The following is a 13,649-nucleotide window of genomic DNA, read 5'->3' as shown; positions in this document are numbered from 1 at the left end:
TGTCTTCCAACACAATTAAAACAAACAGCTGATACAACAGAGTGTGACAGGGCTTTAATTTCACAATATCAGCTCAAAGCTGATTTTGGTTAAATTTCATGTCTAATTAAATTGTTGATAATTGTCTCCAGAATTGTGGACTTGTCCGCAATTCTCTTCCTTATTACTAAGGCTATATTTTTTTCCATGATGTCGCACAAGGACTGATGTTTATTGGACATATTGCCTTAAAATACATGCATTAGCCAAAATGTCATGAATTAGTTTCCCAAAATGGTGTGTGGCATGGAAATGGCATTTGCAAGCATCTCAGTTTGAAGAAAGTTCTATAAAGATTTTGACATTTAGCAAATAGAAATAATTATGGGAGTCCTAGTTGACCTATACTAGCAAGATTTAGTGTGATCTAATAACATTTGGCAGTTGGAATAAATGTTTTTATATGTCGTATCTAGTTGTATCTAGTTTCATCTGTTCATTCTGTTCTGTCTTTTGTCTGTATGTACAATACAATATTGTAGTGTATTGTATGTACACTACTTTAATGTAGTGACTTTATAAAGGAAAAAGCTGAAAATGTGGAAAATCATATGAGATATCGTTATCGAGGTATTTAAGAAATATATTGCGATATTATTCTTTGGCAACATCGCCCAACCCTACCTGGAATATACAATAAAATAAATTAAATGTCATGCTACCCACTCATATAATCTTCCATGCACTATATCTGTAAATCAGTACTTGTTTTTCTTACAATATCCATCAGTCACTTCGTCTATTAAGGTCTTAGACTTTTGGCATTTATTGCCTTAGAGGGCTACTTAATACACCACCTGAAAAGTCTGTGACAACAAATGGACCTTTTAGGCACACTCTGACTTTCAGGTCTGTGTATTAACAATATATTTCTCATTTTCATTGGTTAGGTGTTTGGTGCTGTGAGTAGCTTCTGATTTTGTGGCAATAAGCTTGAAGTGGACCGGGAAGGAAATGAAATAAAAAGAAGCAAAATGAAGGGAGATTAGAGGTAGATAAGAGAAACCATGGGAAGTCGGAAATGAAAATAGAGAGGATGCCTTTTGGCATTTGTGTGTGGAGGTGAAAAGACTCGGGTCAGGAAATGTGGGGGAAGGTAACAATCCTGGAATTATACATCAGTAGAAAGCTGGAGACGGTCCAGGAAATGACAGGGCAGCTTTGATTGTACTCTGGTCATGTGATCATTCAACAGAAACTGGAGCTAATAACAGCCTGGCAGGGTTGGTGTGTGCATGTCTGTGTTTATGTGTTTATATTTGAGCAATGTAAGTCAGTCTATGGGTGTTTAAGCTGACACCTATTTGAGTTTGGATCCTTTTCCAGCAGCCGCGTTCCTTTCCAGAGTTCTTGCAGTCAATTGGTTGGTTGGCAGGCTGCTGTCGGTCAGTGGCTCATCCACATGTGCTGAAATCGTTAATCACCCAAGCCAGTGACAGCCTAATATAGCGTGACCAATTCATGAATATTTTTCAGCAATGGCTGAGCAGTCAGGAGGGAAGGTGTGCCCAACGGCTTGGTGCACACCAGGGCAGACATTACTACTGATGTATGTGAACTCAGCAGCAACGGATGTGCTGAAACTATGTCTGCTAACTTTTATGTTTTTTCTTATTTGCTTCATCTCTTTGTGAAGTCTGAAGCAAACTCCAAGAAAAGTGCTGATTTATTCACACACTACAAGGTGTGCACACAACTCTGCACACAGAGCTGATAATTATATTGTTTCCCATGTTTGCGACAGAATTGCTCTTTCATTCATGAATAAATGGCTGCACCTGTCACTGAGCTGAACAAGGAGAAGCTCAAAGACTGTAGTGTAGGTTTAAGATTTCTTCAAATTTTTGACAAAAAAACCCCTTTGTTCTGTCACCTTCTTTTCATGTGTTTAAGCAGTTTCAACTATTTACATGTTTTCTGCGAGGTATCAAGTAGCCACAAAAAGCCTTGGTTTTGCCATACCTTTAAACATTTTAAATATGGTCTTAAATTGCATTTTGTTATTTACTTTTATGGAAATGCACCGAATACACTCTTTTGTCCCATCAATAGTAGTGCTGGCTGAGTGGAGTTTTATTCTCATTCATCTTTAAACAATCAGCCATCTGCAAAATATTTTTATCTGAAACTCTCTTATTAAATGCTCATGTTCATATAATTTAAACTTCCCTTTTGCATTAAGCACTGCTACCTCCTTCATGATGGAATAGGGACTATAAAACACAACTGGGAACAGGGATTTTAATGGTTGGCTAAAACCCATAATCTGGTGTGAACCTTTCTGCATATTTGTGGAAGCTGCTGAAGCTATTTGCCCATGCAGGTGTGAAAATATTCCAGTCACATCTCAGAGCCTAAAAAATCTCTAATTTAACAAAGTTATATCCAATTTGCTTTTCGTAGTAAGTAATCAAACAAAAGCTCCCCAGCCTGCTTATCTTGGATAAGCTGAAAACAATGTTGACGATACATGATCAATGGAAAAATCTTGAAAAAAATGGCATAGCAGTAATCAAATGCTTTTTACATGTTGAACAGCTTTTTGCATGTTGCTGCTTTATATCTTGACAAATTATCTTTGGTGAAGAGTCCAACATCTTTGAGGTTGGAAAGCCTCCATGCCATCACCCTAATCCATAAGTCCCATTGGTCCATTATCCGATTCAAGTTCGGACTCTGGCTGGGCCACTTCAAAAGGTCAATATTTTGTTCAGTTAGAAGAAACTTGTTAAAATATTACATTTAACCTAAATGTACCAGGATTATGAATAATCTTGGACTTAAATAAAATGTATGCATAATGCCTTTTGGCTTTTTTTTGTATTCTACCATAGCATAAAAACTGTTACATAAGATTGACTTCAAATCAAATAAGAATAAAGTTCCCTGTTTTACAATTAAACTCCTTGTCACGTCTATTTTCTGCGGTCCCTGTATGTGTCACACAAAGGAATATTGCTGTGCAGCATTAAAGCTGTTGTATTAGATTACAACTAAATTCATGTCAGCTATCACAATATTTATTACAGATTATTTCAACCTGCCAGTATGTTAATTATTTGAATTAATTTCAAATATTCAGGTATTTATTTGTAGAGAGCCTTTCTTTGTTTGCTACCAGCTGAAATGAAGACAGACTGTATGGATGAACAAGTGGACCAGATGGGAAAGTTGACATAACAGAAGTAGGGCTATTGTAAAGGATTATTTTAGTAATCGAGTAGTCTATCAATTATTCTGACAATTAATTGAGTAAATTACATAAAAGTGTCCCATTTTGCAGTGAGTTAAGGTAGTAAAATAAATATATTTTAGGGAAAATGCTACACAATCCTTGAATTATTAAAAAGCATGTTCTGAAAGTGCAAAAACGGAAGGGAAAACAAGCATTTCACATTAACTGTTAGAAATCAAAAAAGCAAGCTTGAATTGTGGCATTGGTAATCACTGCCATTTACTGTATATTACACTTTACTTTCAGTCCCAAGTTTGAAGTATGAAAAAACATCAGCTCACTAATGTCAAAAAGACAATATTTTAGCCAAAGAAGTGCAATTAGTTATGTTCTTTGGACAAAAGGGGGTCTCAGTTTGAAACGTTTGAGAGCATGTGAAGTAACATGCTCATCACTTTCCTTTAACCTCTGCATCTTATTGATGCAGAGGTTTTGTGAGGATCCCATATATGAATCCTGTGTGATAAAGTGACAAAAACATTTCAGGTCTCACCTGATGTAAAAAAAAAAAAAAAAGTGTATTACATTGTGGTTATTTTTGGATTACTTTGGCAAGGACGTTACTCTGACTTACATTTCACATTTTGACTGTTCAACTTATCTACTGTACTTTGAAATGGCCCCAACAGTATTCCAGAGTCATAAAACTTTAGAGCTCGAGGCTACATGATGATTCAACATAATGTACAACTGTCAAAAGGGCTTTTAGGTCTCTGTTAACACATCGACCGTTACTGCGCTTTATTATATATTATTCACCTGCACCTGTCAAGGAAATCACAGTCACCTGCCGTCTAGAACTCCCATGTTAAATCTTTTACGTTGCCCGTGCCTTGGTGATGCAGCAGTATTTACTTAGGGGTGGCGGAGGGTTGGTCTGTGTGTGCAGGCGTCCTGCAGTGACAGCAAGAGAAAGATGAATAAGTGGCTGGCTCAGTTGAATGTCAGGCCTCACCTTTATCTGTGTGTCTGAGAGAGTCGAGGCCAAGTGCCGTCCATGCCAATGAGGAAGCTTGGTGTCACTAACACACATAACACACACAAAGCCTTGCTCTTTTCTTCTTGCCAGGACCATCTGTTATATTATGCATTCTCTAGGGTGAAGGCATCGCTTTAATCAGCCACCCATAGCTCTTGATCATATCTGACATGAGGAAGACTTAAAGAATAACTTTATGCCTATCCTGATGGTTTTAATTTGAGGTTCCTTGTCGTAGCTGCTATGGATTAACGTCACTGTCTGATGTTGTAATTTAAAAACACTATTTGGTTTCAGTTTGTAAAAATGACGAACTACGACCATCATAATTCTTACAACATTTTAAAGCAAAATGCAGAATTAAACTAATTAAACTAATTAAACTAATTTACAAGAAAATGTAAAACAATGCACACAAAAATAAAGATAGCACGCTTAAAAACCTATTTAGACAGATTGCATAAAAGTTGATTTGGAGGTTTTAGTTGCACTTTAATCATCTCCCAATCCACCGACAAAAATTCATCACATCCCATTAAACGCCACCCATTTTGTCAGTGTCTGATGTAAATTGTAAGCTAGTTTTCTCTACCACTTCATCTTGAAAATCTGATTAGCTCAGATTTAGTTATTCATACATATTAATTTTAACATGCCGAGTGCCTGAACTGCTGGAGTCAAGTGTGAGGCATGCATAGCAGCGAGGGGTTGATTTGGCTTCACAGGAATTGGAAAAGAAGTTTGTGAGAAATAAATAACTGCGTTGTGCAAACTTTCCTCCCCCTTGTGTTTTACCTTTTTGATAATGAGCTGTGGCATCTGTTTTTGATGTTGTCTGACTCAAATGACTGGAGTAACACTATTTTTAGTGTGAACCGCAGATCAACCTTCTGTCTTATTGTTTAGCTCTCTTTTCTGCTGCTTCCATTCAGAGCAGATTCATGGAATTCATAATGTTTTCTAACTCAACAGTTTTATAGCAATGAAATGTGATTTTTGGTGTAGTAGTACAGCATCTCATCTGGCAAACATACGAGTCTCTTTTATTTTAAAGTGATATAAGATATCTCTATTTCCTAAAAATTATAGGCATACACAGTTACGGTTGTTAAACAGTCACAAATAGGCATGAGTTGATATACGATTCTCATATTATAATAACATTGAGTAAAATATGTTACAATTTCCAGGTATGGACATTAAGATATTTAAAGGAACAATGCACGACATGGTATAATCAAAGGGAGGAAATCCCATTTTATTTTGGGGGGGGGACAGTAAACAGGGAGACTTCTTAAGCGCAAGTTTGGGGGGGTCGACGAAGCTACAGTGAAATGCAACATAAAATCTGGTTTAAAAGGTTTTTAATGTGTTCAAGCTGGACAAAATTGACTAGGAAGTGGCAAGGCATATCAAAAGTGTATTGTTTTCCGCAATAAACCAACTGTTGAGATTGATATGAGTCAAACTAAAACTGAAGTGGTTTTTTGATTCAAGTTTGGTCCAGTGTCACTGATCTAATCTCTACTACAACACCTTTACAAAAAATTAAGGCTCTAAATCTCTAAATAAAAACAAGTTTTAATGAGTAACCCCACTTATTAAAATCCCTCATAAACATTGATTTATTGTAATGTCTCAGGGTTTTCTGGAAAAATAATATATTACAGATGTAACCTAAATGGCAGAGATTAATTAAAAATATATTTTTTAAAAATGACTGATGTCCACAATCACGTTTTTTGTTAATGACAATGTCCCCATTTATGCGGCTGTTTCTAATGAAGGATAAATAACGTGGTGACTTACCCACGTCAATCATACAGAAAATAAATCTAAACATTTTCTAGTTGAAATAGTTCAGTAACTGGAATTGCCACAAAATTGACAAAATGATCAACTTTCAAAATTTAAGCTGTAATGGATATTGTAAAACAGTGAATTAGGCAGACTTAAGTAAAAAAGTTAAAACCCATCATACTTAGCAAGGAGCTAACTGCAGTTAACATGCAGCTAGCAAGAAAACATGCTTAATTAACAAAAACTGGCAACATGTTAATAAATTGTGGTACATGCACAATAACACTTCACACTAGCAAGAGATTATCATATTTTCATCAACTTACCGGAGAAAATATTATTCAAGATCAAGCCATTTCTCATATTTATAGTGGCTTTAATAACAGCAGTAGTTCAGGGACAGCAGCAGATATTGCTCTTATATCTGAGGATAAAGCAGCTGCATTATTTCTCCAATGAACAGGTAGTCTAAAGAAAAGTACAAACCACTTTCAAATTTCTTACAGTCTTGACCTTGACTTCAACACAGATAAAAATTAAATTCGAAAAGTGGTTTTATGACCTTATTCTTAACTCTTAACATTTATAAATCTGTCAGAGAAGTTGAGAACTATTTCTTCTGTAGTACAGCCAAAAAATATAGTCCAAGACAAGAAGAATACGAAGACATGCACAGACGTTCTTTGAAATGTTGTGTTACCATATTAGCTATCTTAAACAAAGCACATGCAATTTTAGTGTTTTTTATTATTATTATTATTATTATTATTATTATTTCTTTAACGTGTCTGCAAAAAGACCTTCCTCATAAATGTTCCCTCTATCTAAAGGCATAAGGTTCATTCATTTGATTAACACTTGGTTTTATTTTGCAGGCAACACATGCAAGAATCCAGCACATTTTATGTTCTTTCTTCTCAGTGTCTCTATCATTGTGCGTGTACCTTATAGGCTGAGCAGTCTGGCATTCTGGAACCATCTAATGTCACAAACTCAGTGCGAAATGGTATTTGATGGCCTGTAAAACAGTAGTCAATGGATACAGGAGGCAGACCAGGAAGGCGGCGTAAAAGAGGCTATTTCAAGCTCATCAAAGTGATTCAGTGTAATACAACAGAGGAAGCTGAATTGACAGCTTCCAGACACAGACAGGAAAGCCAACAGCAGCTGGGACTGATGTCTCAGGAGTAATCACATACAGGTTATATAAAAACAAACACACATACACTGATATACTGCCACACAGACAGGCCGTAAGACATTCAGACCGGGACATAATTATAGACTCTCTTAGACATGATGTCGGTAGCTGAGAAGCCCAGCAGCCGATGTTAATTTATTGAAGAAAATGAAGGAACGAGTTTGATAACTTGAAATCGCCTCAGCAAAACTGGTCTCCCCATGACGGATAAATTGCTCTGCTGTCAGCATGGCGAAAATCACAATAAATATCTGTTGACGCCAACGTGTAGAGGCAGGAAACTGTGGTAATGCAAACAGTTTTCTATAAAGTCATGTCCTTTCAGTGACTTTGTTGTATCAAAATCAGGAAACTTTGCATGAATGTGATGAAATCTGCCAAATTGTCAAGGAGAGACTTGTGAAGCTGTGACATATGTTGTGCTTTACTGCTCTTCAGATGCCTTTTTTAATCATAAAACACAGCATACGTTTCTTGAAAGCAGGGTGTTGTCATTGTTAGATGTTTTAATGGTGGTTAGCACAGACGATGGGTGTGAAGAGACAGTTTTCAGATCACAGCCTGCAGGTTTAATATGACAACACGTTTGCTTCCTTAAATATAAGCAATTAATTTACGAGTGACATTTATACTTCAGCTTTAATAAACACCGATTTAAATGTCAGCTTAAACAGACTAAGTAGTTTCAAAAAATATCTGCTTGCTTACAAATACGTTCATTATTAAAATGTTTTTGTCAAGCAATGTATGATTTACATCATCACAAATTTTAAGATGAATACAATGTTCAGTTTTTAAATCCATCATTCTGTTGTATACACCTGCTTATCCTGCCATCAAACATTTGAGATCCCAGGCATTCATGTCTTTTTTTGGATTCACATTTTTTTGCGTTACATTTTAATTCAGGGTTTTGAACTTCAAGTTAAAGTCACAAACTCATAGCCAGCCATTATCCTTAAAGATTTTCTGGTGAGAAGCAGAATTTATGTATTTTCCAGGGACATACTGCCATTTTATAGCACAGTGAACTATCTATGTCACCTTTACTTGTTATGAAAATGCTGATAAATACTCTATACATAATATATAAATTGGCCATTGACACATTTAAGAAGCTTTTTCCAACACATTAAGGTTCTGAGGCAGCATAAAAGCCCTTGACCATCACACTGCTGATACGTTTCTTGCTATGATGCTCTTTTTCTGAAATTCTGGGGTTTTGTGAGATGGGCCCTTTGTGAATGTTTTGGTTTGTTTTGTTTTTCCTTTTGGACTTATTCCTTTAGAACATCCAGTTAGGTCTGCACTGCTTTAGATATTCTTGAACCTATTGATGGATGGTTCCCAAGCAGGGAACCAGGAAAGGTTAAACCCTTTTCCGTTTTGTAAAAAAAAAAAAAAAATGCTTTAACTGAAATGATTACTTTTTAGTCAGGTCGGTTTTGATAGCTTTTATCCCTTAACAAATGAAAAAAGTTTGAATGTACTTAGGTTATCTTAAAATATTATAATTTGTCTGAGGATCATTTGAGGAAGCCGAAGACATTTCAAAGGGACAATGTTTGTACACTTGCAGTACCAGTAATTTCAACATGTTAATATTATTGTTGCACTTTTTTTAAACTTTCCATATATAACAATGGGGCTGAAGGATATTTTCCATCAGAATACAATTGAACTTGATTAGCATTGCTTAATTTGCATAAAGGTTCCCCCTGTTTGCGAGTCACATCACACCTGTGCATCATGTCCTCTGTGGTTGGCACCAGAATACAAAACAGATGGGAAGAGCAAATTTCAAGGTCAGGTAAATACCAACAGTGCAACCACAAATCTGGCCCTGACAGCCTTGTTCAGTTTGTATTTTTCCCATAGCACACCTTAAAAATGTGTTTATTCTCATTTATGCAAAATTAACTAATAACATCACAGGAACTGCTAGTGTAAGAGTGACTGCCAGGACTGTTTTGGTTAAGTTTAATTAGGATACATTCACTCATATTACCTCATATGGGTAATGAGTTCACCACAGTTTCTTGAGACTTGTGTTATGTCGCCTTTGATTCACACCAATTTAATGACCAGAATTTAACTTGGTGCAGATGCAGACTTTGACAAAGCAGATAATTTTTGACATTGTCCATAAGTCGAGTCCTGTGTGCAAAACAGTCAATTATTATAGTCGTTTTGGGCAGTTTTCCATCTCGGACGTCGTCTTTGTAACACTGTGCAGGGTGTATTGACATTTATGGGTGCCCTCATGTACCCTTTGGTTCCACCATTATGTCACTGTGACATCTGTTCGCCCCAGTGAAGACAGTGAAGCAGCAAGGTACTTAGGCTGACTTTAAACTAGTGAGCTGGAAGAAAAGCTGCCATTGCCAATGAAGGAAAGCTGGTTGGAGCAGGTAGGAGTAGAATGAATGAAAAAGATAATAAATCTGAAACATAGCGCAGAACAAGAGAAACATAACAGAACTAATCGAACAATGTTTGAAATGTTTAAATATTTGTCATCTTCAGACATACGATCCTCATATGTGTTTTCTGTATATTTCATCGACAGGCTTGTTGAACTTGGAGCAGCTGCTCAGACAGTTCCTAATCTCCAAGGAAACCCTGTCAGTGCGCATGTTGGATGATAGCCAGGACCCGACCCCCCTCCTGAAAGAGATCCGTGATGACAAGACGGCCACCATCATAGTGGACGCCAATGCCACCATGTCACATATCATTTTAGAACGGGTAAGTATATGTCTCATAACGTTCATGTTATCTGTGACTCTACATGCTTGACTTGACTTTTTACATATATTTCTTACAACATGCAAAGAAATGGCAAGGCGTATAAAAAATGTTACGTTTTATTTTGTAACCAAAAAAGTTACTTGTAACAGGCATGTCCTTTTTTTAACCACAGAACTTTTTTTGTTTTTACTTTATTTTCAATATCACTCTAAATAAAGTAAATATAATTTTCACCACAAAATTTAATGTTTTGTCTTAGATCACAAGATTGACAAAAAAATTTAATAATTAACCTTCTGGTGGTTTAGTCCCAGAAAGTTAGAAAAATAACTGAGCTGTACACCAGTGCTACACAAATCAGCTACAGTTAGTAATTATAAATGAGGACATTGACTCAAAGAAATAAAGTAAAAAACATTCTGTGGGGATTTGTGGACGACTGTGTCATAATAGATCAGGCTTTTTTCTCTTTCTAATGTGGAATATAGCCAGGGTTAAAACACATGTAAAGTGAAACAAAATGCTCTTTGAATGAATTTGTTGGTTCCTTACTCTAAAGGGACCTTTTTTACATTAAAATGTAAATGCAGTATGCAAAGCTATAAAGCAAAAGAGCTTTCAGACAGTATTAGTTAGTCCACTTCCTGCCTCTATGTATGAGCAACCTTTTTGTGCTTCTTTACTAATGGAATATATGAGTAGTTACTGTCTCAGAATATTACTAACACCCAGGATTTCACCATGAAGTGAACCTCTACCTTTTAATGGACACACGGGTTCTGAAGAAGCCATGATAGCGTCATTCCCTTTTAAAGAAAAATGCTCCACATTGTTTCCTAAACTCAGTAAATGGATGTCTGGAGAGGAGTTAACATTAAATGGACAGAAAAGAGGGCTAGAGGGAGAAGATTTTATTCATTTCTTTTATTCAGAAGCACTGTGCTGGTAGCAGCAGGAGTCCATACCGTCATGTCTCTTTTACGTTTTTGTCTCTGCTCCTTCTGTTTGGAGTTTGCCTCATTTTCCACACAATATATATTCATGTTACTTCCTCAAAATTTCACTTTGTATTCTGCTGTATATTTTTTCCCACAGTGCCTTTAAAAGTATGTAAACCATTCAAACCTTTGGACTGAAAGTAAACATAATCTAACATGTATTTATTATTATCTTCCCCTTATGCAGGAATGAGTCATGGAGTAGTGACGTGATGTACACAAACAACCTGATTCTTTTTATCAGCTCTCTACTCCAAACTGTAGGAATACGAATTCCTCTGTTGTCCCATAATGGGGACATTTCAATGCAACAGAAGCAAAGTGCCAAGCAATCAAAGCAAGTCAGTTTCTACAAAGATAAGAATATGCACTGTATAAAACAGAATAAAGAACAACATACTGTACAGTAAGGGCAAAAATTCAACATAACTACTGTATAGTAATAAAAACTGTGTAGTTATAGAAACCATAGAGTGAATAAAAATGTACAAAATGTGTATGTTAGCATTCAAAAGACAATAAGTCAATAAGTTAGAATAAAAATTGTGCAACAGCTTAGATGTGTAGACACCAGCAGAAATTTTATTCAGAATGAGCAAAGATGGACAAATACCAGAATATATGGAAACACTTCTGAGTTTGTTGTGAGTAGTGATGGCTATGGAGTCTGACAGCTTCTGGGAGAAGGGAGCCACAATAACTCTTCTTAGTGCACACAGGATGCAGCGGTCTGTCACTAAAGGAGCTCAGTGAGAGCTGATCTTTGTTTTATATTCTCTTTGCTTGCACTGCAGCTATTGTATTTTTTTAATATATATTTTTAAAATGATATTTATTTGGTGAACAAATACAATACAAAAAAGAGGTGGAGGTATGAGTGCATGCTCATTGTTCACATTTTTGTTTTTATCACATTTCATGTGTTTACAATTAGTTTGCTAATTGTAAACAATTAGCAAACTAATTGTTTTTGTTGTTGCTTTAATTGTTATATTTACTGGTGCAAAAGAGGATTTTTGTTTCTGAAAAAAACATTCTCAAGTCAACTTTATTCCTCCACTATTTATCTCTTTTGTTTATTTGTTTTTTTTATCACAAAGCTTTAAAATGTTATTGCTATCCTCTAAACTTCTAGTAAAGAACTACATGGGTATTTGACATTTATATTTGAAATTTTATATTTTATGAAAACATATACATAACCAGCGCCTCTGGAAATCCCAAGAAACGTGTATTAGGTCTTGTTTTATTCACAGATGACTCCATGACAAAGGCTCACAAGACAGAAGCTCACAGCCTTATTGGAAATGGAACAAAAGCTGAAAACGTCTAAAAATACATATAAACCAGACAAAAGCTCACTTTTGTTTGCACACCTTCCCAGTCATAGCTGTTGACAGTCAGTGCTGAGGGTTGGAGTTATTGCATACTCTAAATGAACAGCCTTTTTCCAATACCACTATTTTAGCTCATCAGGTTTGGGGATGATTCCTCTGAAGCTTTGAGGGCTGTTCTTTCAGTAATCTGATTTGTAATGTGGCAGCATTCAAATGGCCAAATCTCCTCCATTTTTTTTTTCTCATTTGTTTGACATCATTAGAAAGCTTAGAATCCACACTTTCAGAATATGTCAATAACTCAAAATGCCCCCTGGGGAAACTTGTTCCTGGTTTTCTCTTGCCCCATCACTGCAGCTCTGTGATGTTGTTATCTGTACTGGTTTCCTCACCTGTAGGATGTCTTGTCCCTTACTAGAATGGCTAGAGTTAGTCCACTTTGACGTATACCTATATCGGCTTCGATAGTCCAACTGGCCTGAAGGATTTTCTCTAGCAGGTGCTTTTGTTCAGTAAATAGGGCCATTACCTTATCAGTACCCTGGTAATGGCCTCAACGCATCTCACAGTTGCACAATTGTTCCTTAGACTTCGACTTCGACTTAGACTGACTTTGTTGTCATTTTCAATGCACAGGGTGTATAAAGAACGAAATTTCGTTGCATACGGCTCAGGACAATGTTTGAGGTTCCAATGTATTAGCTGTTTTCAACAGGCGCTTTTGTTCCGTAAATAAGGCCATTACTGGCGCACCCAAGCACAATGAATTCATTAGTTAGGTTAGTTTATTTCTAAACTGTCATTTTATACCCTCTTAGCTTTATTTCAAAGAGAAACATTACTAATTTCTTTTAGAAAAACCTTTGCACATTTCTTGAAACAGATTGTATGTTTTGCAAACTCTATGTACATTTGGCAAAATGACCTGGATAATGCAGCACAACATCATGGATCAGCTGCAAAAGGTCACATCTCTCCAAAAACACTTCATGTATGCTTCAAAACTAAACTGAAGAGCACTACCTACAGGAGACCTGATCTCCTGCAGGTATCATAGATACCCACCCCCAACATGCACTATTCACATTCCCACCTTCTGGCCCGACGGTCAACGACCACATTTACAATTGAAGAAGGGATGCTAATTTGAGCCATCAGAGTCGTCAGGGTGGACTCCGGCCTTTTGGCCCTGCTGAGCCAATATGGGAAGGACTCGAAAACTGTATCATCCTAGTGCTAAGACATGTTGGAAAAGCAAACATATTCTTGAAGTGGTAGTAGTGAACTAGTAAAGCAGATATACTCTGTA

The 13,649-nt window shown here is 36.3% G+C and overlaps 1 protein-coding gene across 4 annotated transcripts in view; it reads left to right on the top strand.

Annotated features, from left to right (window-relative positions):
• The window catches only part of grik4 (glutamate ionotropic receptor kainate type subunit 4), a 349,633-nt gene that overhangs the window by 226,335 nt on the left and 109,649 nt on the right, over positions 1–13,649 (top strand). For all 4 annotated transcript variants that reach the window (XM_023351803.1, XM_023351802.1, XM_023351801.1 and 1 more), the window contains exon 7: positions 9,824–10,002. In XM_023351803.1, the coding sequence (XP_023207571.1) occupies positions 9,824–10,002 (179 nt within the window). The remainder of the gene's footprint in view (positions 1–9,823; positions 10,003–13,649) is intronic.

The sequence above is a fragment of the Xiphophorus maculatus genome, chromosome 18 (assembly GCF_002775205.1).
Source record: "Xiphophorus maculatus strain JP 163 A chromosome 18, X_maculatus-5.0-male, whole genome shotgun sequence".
Classification (NCBI taxonomy): domain Eukaryota; kingdom Metazoa; phylum Chordata; class Actinopteri; order Cyprinodontiformes; family Poeciliidae; genus Xiphophorus; species Xiphophorus maculatus.
The sequence above is the reverse complement of the archived record's forward strand: the minus strand, read 5'-3'. Positions and strand labels throughout refer to the sequence as shown.